The 22,139-nt window shown below is 41.7% G+C and overlaps 1 protein-coding gene and 1 long non-coding RNA gene across 2 annotated transcripts; one reads left to right on the top strand and one right to left on the bottom strand.

The window, feature by feature from the left end:
- Positions 1–5,067: 5,067 nt before the first annotated feature.
- On the bottom strand, positions 5,068–11,663 carry tent5c (terminal nucleotidyltransferase 5C). Its single transcript, XM_079662840.1, has 2 exons — positions 11,513–11,663; positions 5,068–10,066 (listed from the first exon to the last, which is right to left on the bottom strand). Exon 2 carries the CDS (start codon positions 10,042–10,044, stop codon positions 8,893–8,895), a length of 1,152 nt encoding a protein of 383 aa, XP_079518966.1. The 5' UTR covers positions 10,045–10,066; positions 11,513–11,663; the 3' UTR covers positions 5,068–8,892.
- A 6,035-nt stretch (positions 11,664–17,698) lies between these two features.
- LOC307028182 lies at positions 17,699–21,566 on the top strand. Its single transcript, XR_013804869.1, has 3 exons — positions 17,699–17,846; positions 18,035–18,130; positions 20,367–21,566. It is a non-coding gene; the product is annotated as an uncharacterized lncRNA (long non-coding RNA).
- Positions 21,567–22,139: the final 573 nt, after the last annotated feature.

The raw sequence follows: 22,139 nt of genomic DNA, 5'->3' as shown, positions 1-22,139 counted from the left end.
AAGCGCAATAGGGCCTCTTTAGTAAAGAGTTTCATGATCTTTTTACTTCCATAAAAGGGCTTATATTAAAAAGTAACTAGCAAAAGTGATCAAATACATGTTGTAGAGTAAAAAGGTACAATATTGTTAAAGGTCTTTTAAAGCACAGCTGAGATGGATCGGGGACAACAGTAATGTTACCCTATAGTGGAAGTTAGCAAAAAAAGGAAATACGTACTTAGTGATACTTAGCAACACTCAGCAGGGCACTAATAACAGCAGCAGTCTGAAATACACTAACACACTCTCACAACAAATAAAACACATAATCAGCAAAACCATCAGCCCAGGAACCAGATGCTATCTCAGCTCATTACTCCTGGACGGTGCGCATGGCTGCTGATGAGCTCTCCTCCGGATCACTATTTAATGAATCCGCCCTGAAGCCCCCGGACCCCACAAACAGGAAAGAACAGAGAGCATATTTTTAACACACAAAAATGAGTTTCACGGTGACAACAAAATCCTCCATTTGCTGCGAGGCCAACGGCGACAAGCAGCAGCTGTGGGAGGTTTGGTGAACATGGAGAAATACCCCCAAATGTTTCTCACTAAAGCTTCAGTTATAATGATGATTACTGGATCACTTCTGGTAATCATCATGAAGCTAACTTTGTTCTACGATACAACAGCAGTGGGCGTTGTGAAACTGAAAAATAAACCCCCTCCTCTGTAAATATTGCTGCTGTCTTTAAATTGGATCTTTCAGATACGGAAGAAAGGATTATTCGTTTTAAAACTTCAATGGGAATTTGTAATCATTTTCCCAACATGCATCCTGTCACCTAGAAAATGGTTTTCCCTTTCCTGTAGTGTGTTCTATAGGTTTGTGTGCATGTAAATGGTCTGCAAAGGCTAAAATCCCTGTGTTTCTCTCTCTCTTGGGTTTAAAACGTACTGAACACATTATCACTTCTCCACTTCTGCATTTATTGAGCTATAATCAAGAATTCAACATAAAAGCAAAATAACTACAATTTAGCAATGAAAACTGAGAACCGAAGAACAGATTCGTGCAGCTATTGGAGACCAGTGGCAGGTATGTGAACCATAGAATGGTATCTCACCCCACACACACACACACACACACACACACACACACACACACACACACACACACACACACACACACACACACACACACACACACACACACACACACACACACACACACACACACACACACACACACACACACACACACACACACACACACACACACACACACACACACACACACACACACACACACACACACACTCTCTCTCTCTCTATTCTCCATTGTCTCACTCTCCCCCGCATACTTGTATCAGTATTTTTCCAGAAATCATGCATTGTTTGACCTGGCTGAACTCTGCTGTGGGGGGGGGTTTTGTTTGAGAGTGTTTGAGAGTGTGTGAGAGTGTGTGAGAGTGTTCACGTGCAAAGGGAGGGGGCTGTGTGGTTTGGTAAAGGCCCTGAAACTCTCTCAATACACAGTTATCACTTCACTGTGTCTGAAACTCAGGAAACGTGGGGCGTTACTGTGACTTAGTAACGCTCAATAACGGCTCAATAAAAGGAAATGGAAATGTGTTGAGTACAAACATAAGGATAATCAGTGCCACTTTACAATAAGACTACCCTTATAAAGGATTCATAAATATATATAATATATAGTTAGGTTATTAACTAGGTTGGAAACACTTTATTAATCATTAAGAACCATTTATAAACCACTTCTAACATAGTTTCCATACATCAACACAAGCTCACTATTTGGCAAGATGACTAAGTCTTATATTGGCTACCTAGCTTACTTCGTCTTCTTCATCAGCCAGCATCCTTGGTATCTGTTGTTCACTGAGTTGATTCCCCCCCCCCCCTTCCATCTTGATGTTTCTTGACATCTCTTATGACCATTTATTTATGAGTTACTAACATGTATAACTGCCAAAAGGGAGCCTTGTTGTAAAGTGTGAAACAAATCACCGTAGTCTTATTGTAAAGTGGTACCGGATAATTTATCACAAACTGCTGGATTCTTCGGTTTGGTTTCTTGTCAACCTTACTTGGTTAAAGAATCATCCACAGAGACGAACAACAGGTTTATAGTTTGAGATAACAACCTTCTGAATATGATCTCATTTTCATTATTTTGTTCATCAAATGAAAGTGGGAAACGTTTCACTTTTACACAAACATTGTGCACCAAACTGAGAATACTGTAGGGAATCCGGCTTGATGCTCTCTGTTCCCCTGCAACTGATTTAAAGAAAAAGTTATTCGATGTGGCTCTGAGTGTTAGTTTCATAAAAAACATGTACTTTACTGGAGATGAGAGGTGTGGCTCGCCAGCTGCTGCTTTGCAACCCTAACCCTACTAACTTTGATTACTTATTAGCAAGTATAAAGTGGCCAAATGAACACAACTTTGTTAACAGTTAAATGTAAGAAAAACAGTATGCATGATGTTCAGTAAAGCAGTCAAAATCGAAGGATTCAGCGTGTTTTTAAACGGAGCAGAAATAGAACTAGTCTCCCACTTCAAGTATCTTGGAGTCATACTGGACTCAAACTTGACTTTTAAGAAACATATCAAGAAAGTATCCATTACTATTAAATTAAACTTGCAACATTTTAAACAAATTAGACCTTTCTTAACGGTCAATGCTGCAAAGTCATACCTCCACTGTATGATTCTATCCCACATTGAATACTGTTTGACAAACTGCTCGTTTGCTTGTGCCACAAACCTAAAACCCATAGAACAGCTGTACAAGAGAGCTATCCAGGTGTTTGACAGAAAGCCATATTCATACCACCACTGTACCATCCTAGAGAAACACAATTTCTTGAGCTTTGACAATTTTAAGTCTTTTAAAAGTATGTGCTTTATTTATAAATGTTTACATGGACTGCCCCCCCTCCCCCCTCCCTTAGAGGAATTCATCCACAGAAAACACACTGGACGCTGCAGTAGGTCAGAAACCAGAGGAGACTGTGAGGTCCACCGCAGACGGACCACTTTCGGTTAAAATGTCCTCTCCGTTAAAGGCAGCTCATTGTGGAATAGCCTCCCGACTGAGATACGGGATTGTCCCACTCTCAATAGCTTTAAAGGTCACCTCAAAGAACGGTTGAGAAACAAACAGACGTGCAATCACCGCTAAATGCACTTTAACACAGGGGCACTTTACATGTCGTTGCTGCTATATTGTACTGCCATGTCATAAATACTTGTGTATGCTGCTCTTGCTCTTTTGCATATCATGTATTATTGTATTTTGTTTTTGCTATGTTTGTCAAATGTAAACTTCTTAAATGTTTTATGTGAGGGACTGCGGATGGAAATTAGCTTAAAGCTAAACCTGGCACTGTTACGCTCGATACATTTGAATGTTTTAAGAGTTCATTACTGTGCATTGTCCCTGCCAAATAAACGATTAAATAAAAATAAATAAACCACTGAATCACTTTACTTTACAGAACATACATATAAAAGGGGCTATGTATTATTATTTTGAATGCAACATATTAACGTTGGGTTCATACATGCCAACTTCGTTATTGTTGGGGTCAATTTAAAATGTAATCCATTATTATTGCATGTTTTAAGTCGCCCTGCATTTAAAGGATTACCTACGTCTGTTCTTATCCATAGCGGATGGAAGATAATGGTCATCATGTAGGATTTGTGCAGTGTTATTCATATTAAACCACAGAGGACGAGGAGCAGGAAGTGAGGCATTTATAAAAAAATAAAGGTTAATACGGTCCGTAAAGAAGCATTAGCGTGTGGACGGAGGCGGATGGAAAAAAAGATGTCGGTGAGGTCAGAGCACTTTACTGCTTCACCTCAATGAGTCATCGCTCAGATATAAGTCAAAGTGTTTTATGAATGGAAGTGACTACAGGCTCATGGGGGGGGGGGGGGGGGGGGATGACATGAAATGCAGCTCCTATAGCAGGCATCAGAGGCGGATGAGCAGCAAACAGAAAGGGGACATGTACAGTAACATGCATGAGAAGCTGCAGGTTAAACCCCCTGCTCTCGTGTGGTCAGTCATATGTGGTGGTGCATGGAGGGTCATACACGCTTTGATGCTCAGAGGTACTCCTGTACACTAAAGCAATGCCCAGGGTTTATTACCTGGTAAAAAGTGGTTTTCCACTGAACTCAGATCAGCATAAAGATCAGCATAAACACCATTCAAATGTCCCCCCGTGATGAAGACAGGAAACATCTCTGGTTGAATTCATCTCCAGTGAATAAAGGAAGGATGGTAAAACTAAAGCTATATAGAAACACTATATGCCACTTTCTGTAAGTGCATTGAAAGATTAAATATGACTTAGAGCAAAGGTAAAGTGATAGGGTTCTTTTATGGATGAGCCATTTAACTGTCGCGTTGATTTACCGTGTTTATCTACTGAGAGTTTTTAAATGATATTTCCTATTGTGGAAGTGTTATAAGGTGGGGTTCTCTTTTTATAGTCTTCGGGCACATGTGATAAATGTTTTTTGTTGTGGTATATTTTCGGAAACAACTGTAATCCAATGGGCCAAATACTAAATAAATAGCGCACAAGAACATGGCTATTCCGGAGAAAACACAAAAATAAAAATAAATTAAATCTCAATTGGTATTTTTTTGTAAAGAGTACTTTCTACTTTCAATACTTTAAAGACCTTTTCCAGATTACACTTAAATACAATTATCAGTGCAGGACTTGTACTTGTATTGGAGTAGTATAGTGTAGTATCAGTACTTTTACTCAAGGATCTGAATACGTCCTACAAAACTTTGTACTTATTTTTGTTGACTAAATAAACACCTAAAAAAAAGATTTTGTCCTTATAAGTTTACAGTTTAAACTCTATAAATATTTTATTCTGACTTGTCTGGAATTTAAATGTTAGGGTTTTAAGTTAACAGAAAATGCAGTATTACCCGTAAGTATTATTTTTTTTTTTAACTTAAATCCATTGAAGTTTAAGACACTGCTTGACAGGCGAGATTTGGACAGAAACAGCTGAAGCAGAAATTGCATTTAATACTCTTTTATTCATCATTTCCTCTTCAAACACATTTCCTGATGTACATTTCCATTCAAAAGGAAAAACTCAAGTGAGGTAAAAGTCCTGAAAAATGAAATAGTATAATGGTTGTAACCATCAACTCGTCGTCACAATCACGAAGCTGACAAAAGCTCTTTTGCATTAACTATTTCAAAAATATATATATAGTGCGAAAAATTTCAGATGTCTTCCCACTTTTTTTTTTTTTTTAAACTTTTATAGCTACTTCTTCATACACACATGCAGACAAGCACACACACACACATACACACAGCTCCACGCATTAACGTAAACACAAATCTGCTGCAGTAATATTCACAACACCTCATAAAGGAAGTGTAAGAAAGTCTCAATCACATTCCTATGGTGTAAGACTTTAGACACACAACCACTACAAATACAATCCACAGCTTTCTCTGCACCCCCCAGCGCAAAAAACACATCTACAGGCGTCATAAATAAATACACGCTGTACTAATAAACAAAGTCCCAAACAAGTGGGACAATCAGAGGCGAGGGGGGGGGGGGGGGGGGTGAGAGAAGCAGAGGATTCACACGTAGTTTACAGCAGAAAATAGAATGTGTGCTGACAAAAAAAAAAAAAGGGGGAAATAATCCACCCTCTTTTTTTCTCCACATCGTCCTGTTCACACACAGACACATCCACCCTGATGAAGGACATTATTCAACGTGAGCTGCTGCACCCCCTCTCTCCTCTAGTGGGGGGAGGGGGAAGGTAAAGCTTTCATTAAACAGGCACACATTTTTTAGTCATCAGAAAAACGCACAAGTATTTACATTCCAGGCTGCGTTCACCATCGATTGTCTAGAAAACGCACGTTGCATTTTCTTTGACATCGCTCAAACTGATTGACTGAGCGATGTCAACAAAAAGCCCCCAAAAAGGGACCACTCGTCGCTCAGACAGACTTTAACCTGCCGCATGTGGCTCCAAGATTTAATCTATCATCTCTCAGAGGGGATAAACAAACTGGGGAATGATTGACATTACGTGAAGCAAAAACGTTTTTTTTTTTTTTAAAGCACCAAATCAATGTTTTTTGGCTTTGAAACAAGTCACAGATTATGTTAAAGAGTGTGGTGATGAATCCAGCTGTTGGCACTAAACAAAGAGGCGACGACCCGCTGAGAGATGATAAGAACAAAAGCCAACGCTGCACGCTAAAGTCTGCCACCTCCACTTCCAGGCATGATCTACTCTAATAAGAACCTGCTGGCACAATTATCACAGAGAGAAGAAGACACACATTAAGTGTTAGAAGGGGATACCTCCATATGTAAGGCAGATGAAACCTATTCACCCTTCCAAAATAAAAAAAGGGACAAAACAAAGCCCTCAAAAACACATGATATGTCCCTGAGAACCAGCTCAACTCCCTCCAGCAAATCCACCACATTAGCTTATTTACATTCCTCTCCGGTGGCTGGAGTAAAACAAGGCCTCTATAAAGTGCTTCTGTCAGTGAGGGTCTCTGCTGGGGGACCTCCAGCTGCTGGGCCAAAAGTCTGGCTCAGTGCACTTCAGGTATTGCTCTGGTTTGGATCGGAACACGAGACAAGTTGCATCAGGGCCGGTGGAGCTACAATTGATCGGCAGGGTGTAGAAATATAATGCCCGTTTGGAAAATCAAAAAGTTTGATTTCAAAAAAGGCATTCAGGCACGACTGAGGTCAACATGGCTGCCAGCGACAACAAGGCCCACACTGGTAGGAAAGACAGAGAAACACTGACAGGAATGACTAGACGGATGGCTTTCAAGGGAGATAATGGTTTGGGACTGAAACTAAAACACACAAAAACTCAACCCATAATTAATTTCCCTTCAGGGATAGGATGTAATCTCTTGTAATCAAAGATGTTGTCGTGGATCGTCCACATTGCACACGGCTGAGAACAATCCCTCCTTAAAAAGAACCCAAATCACTCTCCAAAAGGCACTTGAGCGCTGCAAGTTGCTGGTTGTAACTCTGACAATGTGTGGCCCCTGACTTGTTGTTAAAAAAAGACTATGGCAGGTCACCTACCAAAGTTCAGCAGCAGAGCGTGCCCTGACCCGGGTTGTGACCTGCAGGGGGGGGGGCGAGCTGACCGCCCTCTCAACAATTCATCTCACCAGCCAGGAGTCGTGCCCCCAGCCAGATAAGCGGCGCTGCTGGTTATCTGTGGAACGAGCAGCAGGAAGGCAGCTTCTGTCTCTTACATAAGAACAGCAACTTTCCCTCTCTCAAGCCTGGATGCTGTAATATCAGGAAAGTGAAGAGGAGATACCACATGTGAAAGTTACAGCTCATACATCTAAAGCTAATCTGCTAGCCGCACCGCAAGAGCACATAATTAAATGTCTATAATAAGCTTGGCTAGAAATAGTAATTCATAAGTTTGAGGACCTGCACCTCGGTCACATTTTTCAGGGAGGGGGGGCCGGTAGTAGCTTCCAGGATTCCTCAAACTCCCAAAGGGGAGAGGAATCCCACTGGCAGACGTGAGCATTTCTCTCTCGACATACCAGCTGCACTCTGCGCTCCCATGACCACAAAAGGGGTTCAAACACTGCGTGGTAAAGAGGGGACAGGAAGTGACTCGGCTCCCCACACATGTAAGGTGGCAGGGCACCGAAGATATCACCCCCAGGGAAAAAAGAAAAAGAGGATAATTATAGTTTGAGAGCCAGTCAGTGAGCTGCGTCAGAGGAGGATCCCGTTTCAGGTCCGCGGTCGAGCCTGCGATGGTTGTGAGGGACGCCATGTGCTGCTCCTTTTTAGGGAAGGGACTCCCAGCCGGCCTCGCTCCAGGCAGCCCGTCAGAGAGCTTCCCACAATGGCCATAAGACTGACATCTGGAGGTCACTGGTGAGGCTTTGGAAGAGACTTAAAAACACAGAGGAACATAAACTCCTCAGACACACAGGAGCCATCTTTCTGAGGCCCAAGCTGTCCCACTCTGAGCCCGTCTCGACTGCAAAGTACAGGTCTGAGTAAACTGGATACGTGGGGGGGGGGGGGGGGGGGGGGGAGTGGAGCTCGTCCTACACTGAAATTCACAGTGGAAAATAAAAATATACTTTTTTTTGCATCTCCTGCACTGTTTACAAATCACAGGCACTGTCGGCGTATCAGGGAGACTACAAATGTATGCAAGAGATATTTACATGTCTAAATGAATTAAAAATAAATGGACTCCGCTCGCTTCCCTCTTCATATCTGATGTGAACAACGTTATTAGTGTAACACCTTTTTTCCCCTCCCCAGTGAATCAAACATATTTATAACACTGGTGCTCTGCTTTTTTTGGGGCTCGTCACCTATTATATATCCCCTACCCCAATAATACTATTTTTAAATATTTTACATTTTTTTCTGCCTTTCACATTTGTATTATTTTTTTTACTAAATCACAGGAGAAAAATACATTTTAGGCTATAACATTATTTTCATCCCTTTTTCAAAAACATAGCCAATACTTAAATTATTGGAGCGTACATCTGGAGGTTAAGGCACAAAACACAACTCTGATAAACGGGGAAAGAACCAAACATGAAAAAAAGAAAAAAAGAAAGTCTAAACACTTAAAAATATCACTTTCTATTCAATGACCTAGACAACTCTGAAGATGAGGAATGAGAAAGTATTCCAAAAACAAAGCAAAACACCTGTCCGCTTAAATATAATTGTGCCTTGAGAGGAACTTTGTATTTATTGCCTCAATATATTTTTTTCAGTTTTTTTACGTCCTTCTCTTGTCTCCCTCTTTTACGTCCGTCCACTTTATGTCAGTTACATGGCAGCCATGTTGGAATGTTCTGGTTAGCCACATAGTAGTTGCTGAAGTTGTGGTCTCGGACGTAGGGCGCCGGCTGATAGTAGCAGGTGACGCAGGACGCGTCAGGGATAGCGTTCTGCTCCGCCAGCACTCTGAAGGCCATCAGCGAGATGAGGTGCAGCGTCTGCCTCCGCTCGTGCCCCATGAGGCACACCGTGCTCTCGTTGACGACGCGCCGCAGGATCATGAGGTAGTCGTACTTGCTCTTCTCCTCGCCCACAAAGTGGCTCTGCAGGTAGGCCTCCACCTTGCGCTGCTGCTCACCAATGTCAGGGAAGTCAATGAAGAAGCGGGAGCACATGTAGCGCTCCAGGGCCTTGAACTCCTCCTCGCTGGCAGGACGGAAGTCCCTCACCAGCAGATTGCAGTATTTCAGCAGGCCGCCGCCGCGGATCTCCTCGGGCCGCTTGGTGGCGATGAGTTTGTCCCGCAGGTGGCCCAGCGCCAGGCTAAAGTCCCCGTACACACTCTCCCCGCTCACTGTGGGGTGGAAAGCTTGAGACATGGGCGTCTGTGCCAGCTCGTAGTAGGAGAGCATGGAGTCCAGCACGATCTGAAAGGAGTCCACACTGAACTCAAACTGCCGGCGTATCGAGTCCACAAACTTCAGCTCCACATTGCGCCCGTTGTTGTTGGAGAGTGAGATCAGACTCCAGCGGTCCTGCTCCGTGTTGACTTTCACCAGCTTCTGCACGTAAGCCTCTTTGAGAGTCATGGGTGTGATTTTCTCCTTGTTTACACCCTCAGGCAGAAATTCCAGCAGGGTTCCCAGCACCACGTCCTTAATGAGCCTGTACTCTGACTCGTGCGGCATGTCCACCCTGAAGATAACGTCCAGGTCCTTGTAGCTCCAGCCAACATCCTGCACCAGCACGTGGCTGGCTGTGGAGCCGTTGAGCCGGACGTCCTTCACTCGGATGCCCCTGAGCTCCAGGCGGGAGCGCACCCGGGCCACGATGTCCTTCAGCCGCACCTCGAGGGTGGGGAAGTTCCCCCGTCCATGGACGGGCACAACCTCCGTCAGAACTTCATTCAGCCGGCTCACCTGCTCCCAGGTCAGCACACTGACGGAACAACTCTTTGATTCCTCCTTGTTATCCATCTTCTCACAAAGTTCAGATTAACTGAGGAGGCAGGAGAGAAAACAGATGTTAGTTGTGACTTTTAAACAGGACATAAACCAAGCAAAATACACAAACATCACTATTCTAAAATCAGTTTCTTTGAACATGGGAAATTCACTAAATATATAATCGATACATTTATGTATTTTTAGTGAAGCATGTTGTTACACCTACAGCAGACATTAAAAAAAACACAAGTAATAAAAACCGTAAATACATATTCCACAGTAGAAATATATACATCTACATGCATACAATATAAATACACGCTAGAATAGATCAAACTACTTCAATTAAAATGTATATAAAGAATGCTGTATACATTAAACAATAAGTGAATAAATCAAAATATAACTTCCGGCTTCACTGTTGAATTATGTCACTAAACAGTAGCAGCATCATGATCCATTCAGCACGAGCAAAGCTGAATGTGAGCACGAGTCAACCTGCTCGCTCACTCTGACACACACACACACACACACTGGAGGACAGAGCGTGCGAGGCTTCTAGAACACCGCGAGCCTGGCTTTTATTCCAGAACTGCTGAGAGACAAACACACCAACTAGATTTAAAGTAAATAGACAACTAAAACCAGGGTTTTCAAAAAATAACAACCCCAATAACAGAGATGGGAGAAGTACTCCGATCGTGTACTTAACTAAAAAGTACCAGAGTGAAGGAACACTCAGTTACAAGTAAAAGTCATGCTGTCAAAATGTTACTGAAGTAAAAGTAGAAAGGTATTAGCATAAAATGACTCATTTTGCAGATTGACATATTTCAGACTAATGTATCACCTGTTTTGATTATAATTATGGATGCATTCATGCGTTTATCAAAGCTGGGAAACGTGGAGCTAGTTTTAATCACTTTGTATACTGCAGGTTAGCTTGTGAATGTTACTAAAAGGTTTAACTCTTATTCAAGTGTTAAAAATACAGCACTGTCCAATATACCAGTAACCGTGTCACACGTTGTCAAAATCATCATAATAATTTGTTCCAGCTGATTTATCAATTGGGCCGTGATGAGTGCAGCATTTCAGTTTTACGTAAACCGCTAACGTTTCCATGGTTGCTAACGGCTGTCGGCTACAGTAACTTTTTTTAAACCATGAATGTGTTTTAAACTAACGGTAACTCGTGTTGCCATAACGATAAGTAGGACGAGTGAAGTTTGACTCAATATGAAAACATATGGCGACGAATCTGAGAATCTAGCAAAGTCACGTTTAACATACGCACTGGAATAATGAAGAAAACAAAAAAAAAAGCACTTAATACGTTAAAATATCCCAACTAACATCACGTTTCGAATAATGCCTACGACTGGTTACACTGTTGAAAAGCGAATGTCATGTCACATGTCTATCCTAACATGTGGAGTTAAAACATGGCTTCTTTCTGGACATAATCACACAAATGAACCGTAAAAGTAGTACATACATTTTCAAAAGCGTCCTCTGAAAAGCACTCAGTCAGAAAAAGAAGATGTTAACTTGGATTTCGTGCAGACACCTCCTCATAATCCACTTGCTGGGAGACAAACACATGCGGTGCTGCAGAACAGTCTCTATTTGAACCATCTGCAGTAAGACACGCCCGCTTTATAAAGCCGAAGCACGACCCACTGAAACAAATGCACCGCCGTAGCATAACACAGTCCGCTCTATTTATATGTAACGTGGTTTTTACAAATTAAAAGTTCACTATTAAAACAGTAAATGTAATATGCTATAACTTACATGTTTTACATTTAATATAAAACACACATGTTTGTATATTTACCCAAAGAATAGTCCAACTTTCATCATCAGCAAGTCACACAGGCGTGAAATCGTTGAGTTTGATTGTAGTAATGCGCCGAACGAAGCATCTGATTGGTCGACGAGGTTTTTGCGTTGCCAAGTAACCAGGGTCGTCTCCATGCAGCCGACGTTCTCTGACGTTTCATTTGAAAATAAGCTGTTTTTGTTGAAAATTACACTGGTTTATTTTAACTTTAAATAATATTACATTCTACTCTGTTATTATTTTTATATGAATAAAGATTTAAAAAACACTCCCACACACCGAAGTTAACCCAAGATAAATACTGTATAATATAAAGCCTTGAATTATTGTAAACGTATTGATTATGTGTGGTACCTTTCACACACACACACTCACACACACACACTCACACTCTCTCACACTCTCTCACACTCTCTCACACTCTCTCTCACACACACACACACACACACACACACACACACACACACACACACACACACACACACACACACACACACACACACACACACACACACACACACACACACACACACACACACACACACACACACACACACACACAAATATTACAAATTAAAATCTGTTGTAATAATATCGTTTATGTTATTGAATAATTTGTTCTATTGTTTATTATAACTAGTACAAATAAAACATATATTTTTATATTTAATTCATATATACATTTTGTCAAGTCTACACACTTATTCAAACGTTTTTATTAATTAAAATGGAAAAAACAACCAAAATAAAAAATACACATACAAATACATATATTAATATAAACACATATACCCAATATTATATAACATAGTATGTTTTCTCAAGAAACAACCGGCCGTTGTTGAAAAGCTGAGGAAGAAGAAATCTGACTAGTCTTTTTACGTCACTAAAAATAATCCAGTCCCATATGTTAGGTGAAGGTCACACTAACACAGCAGGTGGGACCCTCAGATCTCTATACCTCATTTCCAGGGAACACATACCAACATTCCTGTGTAGACCTTGCTCAGAGATTGCACACACACATTTAACCAGCATTGACAAACAGCACAGCTGCATTGGAGAGCCCCCCTGTGACATAACAAATAGGTTCTCCCTCCCTGCACCAGACGTTATTCGGAATGACGCAGGGAAACCACAAGCATGTGTGGTGATTCTTTGGAAAATAAAACAAAGGTATAAACCACAGGATGCTCCTGCCACAATAAGAGCTTGGGGTTTTATTTTTGAAACAGAAAACTTAATGATGACGGCTTAAAGGGAAAGTTCCGATTTTCTGTAGTGCAGTTTTGTGAGGTATTTTTTTAGTAAAGCAATGTACTGCTATATAAAACATATTGTAGTCACCTTGAAGTAGATGATTTATCACTGTTTTAATTCAGATAAGTCATTGTTATTATTTGTGTTTTAAGTTCAGATTTACCAAAGTAATTAATCACAGCAGTGAACATCATAAGAGATGGACATTTAAATTAAGCACTTTTATCCCAATGTACTCCCCTATTCAAGTGTGTGACCCAGTTTCAAAGTCAAAGTCAACTTTATTGTCAATCCCCCAGTTTGTGTGTACAGACAGAGAGATCGAAATACCGTTTCCCACAATCCCGAATCTAAAACAAAAGTATATACAAATATCTGTGCAAATATGTATATATATTTGCCACCTCCATTTCTAGATATGCTGACCCTCCCCTTCTCCCCCTGGAACGCATGACAAGTGGACAAGTCATATCAACATACATCTGGCTGCAAATCTGTGTATTGCAAATATTTTTCCACTTTTGTCTTCAGGCACACATACAAACATTCCTGTGCAGATCTTGCACAGAGATTGCACACACACATTGTGCGTTATAGAGGATCAGCTGGTTCTTTATTCCTGCAGTGTGTGTATACATTTGGTTAATTTAACCCCTAATGAGTAGAGTTACAAATCTTTTGAGCATCATCTCAAGCAGGTTTAGTTTTGATGGTGAGGGTCAGCATCTTTTATAAAGCTATACTGCACTGTTAGTGTACAGTTTTATTATTATTGTGCTGCTGTGTTTATTGTATTTTTGTAACTCTGGCACAACAATTTCTTTCGGGATGAATAAAGTCCTATCTTATCTTATGTGACTGGCTGTAAATGTTGAATTTAGTTTCCTGCTTGACTGGAAACAAACACACACACACACACACACACACACACACACACACACACACACACACACACACACACACACACACACCAATCAATATGTGTCAGTGAAAGGGAGAGTTGGGGGTTACAAAGAAGTGATGCGTGATGCATTGTGTGTGTGTGTGTGTGTGTGTGTGTGTGTGTGTGTGTGTGTGTGTGTGTGTGTGTGTGTGTGTGTGTGTGTGTGTGTGTGTGTGTGTGTGTGTGTGTGTGTGTGTGTGTGTGTGTGTGTGTGTGTTGGGGGGGTAGTACATCTGTGTCAGTGAGTCAGCAACATATTTGATAGGAAACCAACAGAGCAGGGGGGTGGATTCCCTTTCTATGTGTCTCTGTGTCATACTTTCTTTAAACTGAAATGCACAGAGGGAACATACAGTTCTTATTCTGTCATTGTGACAAACTGATATAGAAACAAAAAGGGTTATTGAATATGCATGCAAGTGTTCTCATGAAAGAAAGTCTCAGCTCAAGAGGAAGGGGGTTTACTTTATGGCAGTAACTCTTTGTGATACAGGAGGATGAGAAATGTTTTAAAGATCAATCTCTCCAAACACAGCTGTGAGATCAGGCCTTTCCCAACTGAAAAGTTAGATTTGCAGTAAAATGAACTATGAGGCAAACAATAAATACTTTTCTCATGAAATACTCCTTACATTTCTGAACAAATCACAAAGACTTCCTACAATGACATCTTCAGTCGTCCATAAATTGAAGATTCTCAGTTTACACGTATTGTAAACAAAGAAAAGCTGCATATCATCACATAAAGTAGGAAAAAGATGAAAACAGCAAATGTCTGACCACCAAATCCTCAGGGTCGATATGTCTGGCCAATTTTAAATCTGGCTTACATCTGGGTCGTAACTCTGGAATCCCTACAATATGTTGAATTCAGTAAACTGTACTTGTAGAAACAAACTCAAGCAACGAAACAACGAGTACATTCATTAAAAGTGAATCATTTTAAATATCACCTTAGGCCCGTTAAAAACGCAGCTACGGCCCTGCATTAAACTGCAGAGCGGCGTTCACACAGACCGCGGCTGATACGATGGCCTCGTAAGAACTCAGTTGCTCAATTCCATTGCTTGGTAATCTTCTTTATTGTTAAGAAAACCAAAGCTATCAATAATGACTCCTAGGCTCTACTAGGATTCTCCATATAATCACTAGGTTCAACTAGGTAATGTAACATGACTCTCTGGTAAACAGGCATAGAGATAACGACCTCACAAGACGAACCGACACCAGACAAAGGGAGAGAAGGACTAAATATACACATTAGGCAATGGGGCACAGGTGGACACAATCAGGGGAGGGAACAACAATCACTCTAGCAGGTGCCACACGGACAGGAAGTGCCGACACCTGGAGAGAGAGAGTAGAGTAATTAACATCAAAAGACAGATATACAAAACACTAAAACACAACAGCTAACAGGATACTATCGCTAAAACCTTACAGCGGCTCACACAGCTGCAGAAAGGGAACGAGCTGTCCCAGCACCTGAGGGTGGATCAGCTTCCCCTGGGAGCATTTCCTCTTCGTTTTTTTTTTACTAAAGACGAGAGCTTGAAACAAAAATATTAATAAAATGCTGCTGTTTGAATCGATAGCGTTTAACAGACGGTCGCTGTTTGGGACGTACCGGCTGAAAAAAACAGCATAGACCAGCTTAAGATGGTTGCTGGTTTTAGCTGGTTTTAGCTGGTGGGGAATGGCAGAAAAAGGTTGAGAAGAACCACTGGCCTACAGGAAGAAACGGCCCTGATGACATCCAGGCTGGTCTTGCTGGTTCAAGACCAGCCTGGCCAGCTAAAGCAGCATAGACCAGCTAAAAGCATTGCAAAGCCAGCTAAACTAGCATAGACCAGCTAAAAGCATTGCAAAACTGGCTCCGGTAATGGTACAAATCTCAACCTGTCGTACAATGGACAGCTTCCCCCCCCCCATCTACTGTATGTATATACTCGCATTTTAGACTCTGTTACTAACTGTATATCTGTAGACTTGGTATGTCTTAAATGTCCGGTTAGGATGTATTAGAACGAAATCTAAAATGAAATTTGTAAATAAGCCGTCTGTATGTAAAAAAACACCTGTATGTAAATTGTAAATAAGCCATCTGTATGTCAAATATGTCTTATATGTCTTAAATGATATGATGAATTGGAAATGGGGGACCCTGATGTAAACAAGACGAAAGTCTTTCTCTGGTCTGCATCCCCTTAACAATTGTATGTTTTGAACTGTACTGTACTGTACCCAATATACAAGCTGTTAATAAACTTTTCAATCAATCAATCAATCAATTAAGATGGTTGCTGGTTTTAGCTGGTGGGGAACGTGAAACAATTCTAGAACCCTGAAGGCAGGAGAGACTGAAAAGAGTCAAGGGAAGCTTATAAAAAAGTTAACAGCATTTAATTACACAAAAGATGCGGTGGTGTACAAAATGAAATGTGCGAGCGGAGGCGCTCTCCAGATCCGACCGGTCAGTTCAGGTCAGGGGGTCGAAGAGATCAATTCTTGGCTTGCTCTTCCTGTTGTTATCTTCTCCTATTGGCCGGCGTCGTCGGGGGGCGGGTCCAATGCAATTCCTGCCTTTTTTTGTAGCTAAATTGCATCATTCTGGCGTCTGTGGTTATTTAAACATTCCCTGCTACACATTATTCAGCGTCAATAAATGAGTGCTAATCCCAGTGTGCTCAGTGTACAACATCACATGTCATTTCACCTTGGTACGAGGTTTGAAATCGTATGATTCCACCAGATGCTAAATGCTAACCGGAAGTGATGAATTTTCAGAATAAAAGTGTTAAGCTAATAGTGAGAACTTCCGGTTTTTCAGAATAAAACTGATTTAAATCAAATAGTGTATTTAATTCAAATTACGCCATATCAACATTGATTTTAATTTCTAACAAACGGCAAAAAAAGGTTGAGAACCACTGGCCTACAGGAAGAAACGGCCCTGATGACATCCATGCTGGGCTATGTTGTCATCAGGGCCGTTTCTTCCTGTAGGCCAGTGGTTCTCAACCTTTTTCTGCCATTCCCCACTTTGAACAGGTGGGCCTTTTCAAGCCCCACCTGTCGTGAGCTACTTTTACTCCTCTTGTTTTTGTTTTTTGCAGTGTATATATCTAGCATATTTTAACATGAGTATATGCTTACCTTTAACCTTTGTGTGCTTTTTGGGTCTGTGGGACCCGTTTTCAGTGCTTACTAAAATCAAATGTATGCAATTTAATTATTTTAACCTGCTTTATTTGGGGGTGGACCTCACATCCTCTCGGGGGGTCCGGGGGCATGCACCCCCGGGAAGATTTTTTTTTTTTAAATGTTGAAGTTAAATTGAATAAAGTCAAAATGAATTTACAGCTCTCAACACTCATATGAAAGGGAGCTGTATACTTTTCAATAATCCAAACATCTTTAGAATATGATCACAACCAATAACAAATCATTTAAACTTGTTTACTCTTATCTTATGTTACCTTAGCATTCTTTCTTCTTATTTATGCATATTTTACTAATCACGTTATTTTTTACAACTACGCTATATTAAATAGATAAAGGTGTGCTCTCTCTCTCTCTCTCTCTCTCTCTCTCTCGCTCACAGAGGCTGTGTGCTCCTCTGTGGCGATGACGGCTTGAATTTCAGTTTTATTGGATAGTAGAGATCTACTGGAAACAGTGGAGAGGGAGGAGATGATATCTTTATATATAAAGTATATGGATGATATGAAGCAAAAGGCCCAGCCGGATGGTTGCTGCTCCGTGTGGAACGTGTTCTGTCAGGTAAAGCACTTTGATACCCATGTTATTTATGGTATTGAGTTTGAATTTAGCCTTTGGAATGTAATTTCCAACAGTGCATTGTAAAGACTGAAAAAACAGGCTCAGGTTAAAGCTTGACATGATTTGGTCTTTTACTTAAGAAGATGTTTGTCCTCCTGTGTTTTCTTATTTCCTTATCTTTCTTTCAGGTGTAACATCTACCAATGGTATATGACATAGACCTCCTCCACCTCTTTGCTGTCCTACTAGTCAACCCTCCTGATCAGAGCCTTTCCTGAATAGCGGTAAGTTGTTTTACAGTTCAGTGTACGTTACAGGGCCGCCCAGAGCCGGCCCGACCCATTGAGCGACATAAGCGGCCGCTTAGGGCCCCGCAGCCACTAAGGGGCCCCCTAGCAAAAAAAAAAATCTCAGTACACAGTCGCCGTGATAAGTATGTTTAACTAATTGTGTTAATATGCCTAGATTGCCTACTCTCAAAGTCATGTATTATATTATTGAGTCAATAATATAATACATTAACCGTGCTTTACCTGAACCTCATCATGACACAAGAGAGGACGGCAGGATTGTAATTTCCCGTGTTCAGTGAATGCAACAGAGGCAAGACACCAGACTAACCAGAGAGTTGAATGGAAATAAACATCTGTCTTATTGGCTGACAGGTACCTATCCTGTGAGCTGTGACAATGTTTAAAATAAACTGTCAGTCGGACTCAGAGTTTTTGAAGATGGACATAAGAAAAAAATGTCTTAAAAAAGACGACAATTCATGGTGGCTCACACAACAACCCCAGAGCCACCACTTGAGCCAGGTAAACAAGGTATGTAAGTGTCAGTAAACTTCCAAGTTATGCAAACATGTAAGCAAAGCATAAATTACAGCTACATTGACATTACTTTGAATCACGGGGGTAAGCTAAACCGTTAGCAAGTAGCTATAGCTAGCCAGAGATATTAAATAAACACTTTGTCATACAATCTAAATGTTATGTTTTTTAGCGTTACCTGGTTACCTGGTGATTTCAAAGAAAGCTCTCTGGGAAATGTTGACTTACTGTTCGACACGAAGCTAGAAGCTACTTTACAGTTGATCCGGAGTCCTGTCAGTTAAAGTGTTTCATAATTAGCTTAGCTAAGCATCAACCTAGCACTGAAATATCTGGATGCTATGTGACATTATTTCTGAGAAAAAGTCAGCTGAAATGGTGGCATAGTTTCCACTGCGTGTCAACAGCATGTTTGAACGTATTTGCAGCAGTAAATGTGGCTGTTTGGCCACTGACGTTGCCATAACAACACCTGAATTTAAATGTGCAACCTCTTTTTGTGACAGATTTTTGCAAGAGATTATAATTCTACTGAATGATATTCCTATTGACAGCTAGTTTCTATGTGAACATTATGAGATGGACAGCCAGAGAGAATACATGAAAAACAGTTATGACATACTATATGACAAAACAAGAATACAGTTTAAGTGATTTGTAAAATATCCATAAAGAAAGATCTGTTTACAGTTCTGTTTCATATGCGTGTTGAGAGATGTATCCACAGATCTCTTAATTTTGCTCTAAAAGTACACCAGACTGATGCTTTTAACTTCAATATTTAAAAATAAATAAATCCCGGACCCCCCTAGAGGAAGTGAGGACCCCCCTAGAGGAGGATAGGTCCACGGTGTTTACATGCTTATTTATACAATATGAGTGCTTATGCTAACATCATAGAAAAAAAGTTGGTTCTGTGTTGTGTGTAGTGAGAACGCGCTAGAGTGAGGGGGGCCCCCAAGCCAAAGCTCGCTTAGGGCCCCCAAAAGTCTAGGGCCGGCCCTGGGGCCGCCCCTCCCTACAGGCCGATCATGCAGACTGCGTGGGGCCTCACCTTACGGAGGGGGCCTCATCTTGCTGAGGGTGCCTCAACTGAGCCAAAAATGCGCTTTTGCGGCGCAATTAGTGTGGCGTGGCACGGTTTCGCCGCTGCGAGGCTCCACTAGCACCGCCCCCCTCATGTTGGCCAGGGACGGCCCTGGTATGATAATTTAGCAACTTAATGCTTTACTGCTGTTGAATAAACCCCATATTGCTAGTGATTTTATTAAAACTATGATTTGCAATCTTTTTGATTCCAATTACAATAATCTTTTTGTTATAATTGTAAAACTCATCCATCAGCAATCAATAAAACAAATCATCCAACACAAAATAGAAGAAATCTGGACCTATTCTATTTCTTTTTATAGATCAGCATGTATTGGGACTGCTCATTGATGTCATCAAGAGCCATTGAGTCTACCTTTTGTAGTTGGCCTCTTAGAATGTTTAGCATTTCTTTGTCTCTTAACATTCCTATAATAATTTGTTTTTTTATTGTTGGTATTGTTTTGTTCTTTATTTTTGTTGTGAGAATCACTTTGCAATTGTGTAAGTGCTATATAAATAGTTATACTAATATTATTGTTGCTACCATCATTATTATTATTAAAAATGTTTTCTTTGTTTTCTTTATTTATCGCTGCAGAAAGGATCATGCCAGCCCACATCAAACACCTGATCAAGAAGTTGTGAATCTTCAGGCAGAAAAGATGAAAACACCTGCTCATAGTTCCAGTTCCCTGTATATGGAACCATGCCTGTCCTCTGTTCCACATGTCTTCAGTCAGTCCTGGACCCTATGACTCTGTTCCACATGTCTTCAGTCAGTCCTGGACCCCATGACTCTGTTCCACATGTCTTCAGTCAGTCCTGGACCCCATGACTCTGTTCCACATGTCTTCAGTCAGTCCTGGACTCCATGACTCCGTTCCACATGTCTTCAGTCCGTTCTGGACCCCATGACTCTGTTCCACATGTCTTCAGTCAGTCCTGGACCCCATGACTCTGTTCCACATGTCTTCAGTCAGTCCTGGACCCTATGACTCTGTTCCACATGTCTTCAGTCAGTCCTGGACCCCATGACTCTGTTCCACATGTCTTCAGTCAGTCCTGGACCCCATGACTCTGTTCCACATGTCTTCAGTCAGTCCTGGACCCCATGACTCTGTTCCACATGTCTTCAGTCAGTCCTGGACTCCATGACTCCGTTCCACATGTCTTCAGTCCGTTCTGGACCCCATGACTCTGTTCCACATGTCTTCAGTCAGTCCTGGACCCTATGACTCTGTTCCACATGTCTTCAGTCAGTCCTGGACCCCATGACTCTGTTCCACATGTCTTCAGTCAGTCCTGGACCCCATGACTCTGTTCCACATGTCTTCAGTCAGTCCTGGACTCCATGACTCCGTTCCACATGTCTTCAGTCCGTTCTGGACCCCATGACTCTGTTCCACATGTCTTCAGTCAGTCCTGGACCCCATGACTCTGTTCCACATGTCTTCAGTCAGTCCTGGACCCTATGACTCTGTTCCACATGTCTTCAGTCAGTCCTGGACCCCATGACTCTGTTCCACATGTCTTCAGTCAGTCCTGGACCCCATGACTCTGTTCCACATGTCTTCAGTCAGTCCTGGACCCCATGACTCTGTTCCACATGTCTTCAGTCAGTCCTGGACTCCATGACTCCGTTCCACATGTCTTCAGTCCGTTCTGGACCCCATGACTCTGTTCCACATGTCTTCAGTCAGTCCTGGACCCCATGACTCTGTTCCACATGTCTTCAGTCAGTCCTGGACCCCATGACTCTGTTCCACATGTCTTCAGTCCATTCTGGACCCCATGACTCTGTTCCACATGTCTTCAGTCCGTTCTGGACCCCATGACTCTGTTCCACATGTCTTCAGTCAGTCCTGGACCCCATGACTCTGTTCCACATGTCTTCAGTCAGTCCTGGACCCCATGACTCTGTTCCACATGTCTTTAGTCAGTCCTGGACCCCATGCCTCTGTTCCACATGTCTTCAGTCAGTCCTGGACCCTATGACTCTGTTCCACATGTCTTCAGTCAGTCCTGGACCCTATGACTCTGTTCCACATGTCTTCAGTCAGTCCTCGACCCCATGACTCTGTTCCACATGTCTTTAGTCAGTCCTGGACCCCATGCCTCTGTTCCACATGTCTTCAGTCAGTCCTGGACCCTATGACTCTGTTCCACATGTCTTCAGTCAGTCCTGGACCCCATGACTCTGTTCCACATGTCTTTAGTCAGTCCTGGACCCCATGCCTCTGTTCCACATGTCTTCAGTCCGTTCTGGACCCTATGACTCTGTTCCACATGTCTTTAGTCAGTCCTGGACCCTATGACTCTGTTCCACATGTCTTCAGTCCGTTCTGGACCCCATGACTCGGACACTAGTTCT

The sequence above is a fragment of the Notothenia rossii genome (genome assembly GCF_949606895.1).
Source record: "Notothenia rossii genome assembly, chromosome: 2".
NCBI classification, from domain to species: domain Eukaryota; kingdom Metazoa; phylum Chordata; class Actinopteri; order Perciformes; family Nototheniidae; genus Notothenia; species Notothenia rossii.
Note: the sequence above shows the minus strand (reverse complement) of the source record. Positions and strands in the feature narration are given on the sequence as shown.

Coding starts and splice junctions, on each gene's coding strand:
- tent5c (XM_079662840.1), bottom strand. CDS start 10,044: ATGGATAACAAGGAGGAATCAAAGAGTTGTTCCGTCAGTGTGCTGACC.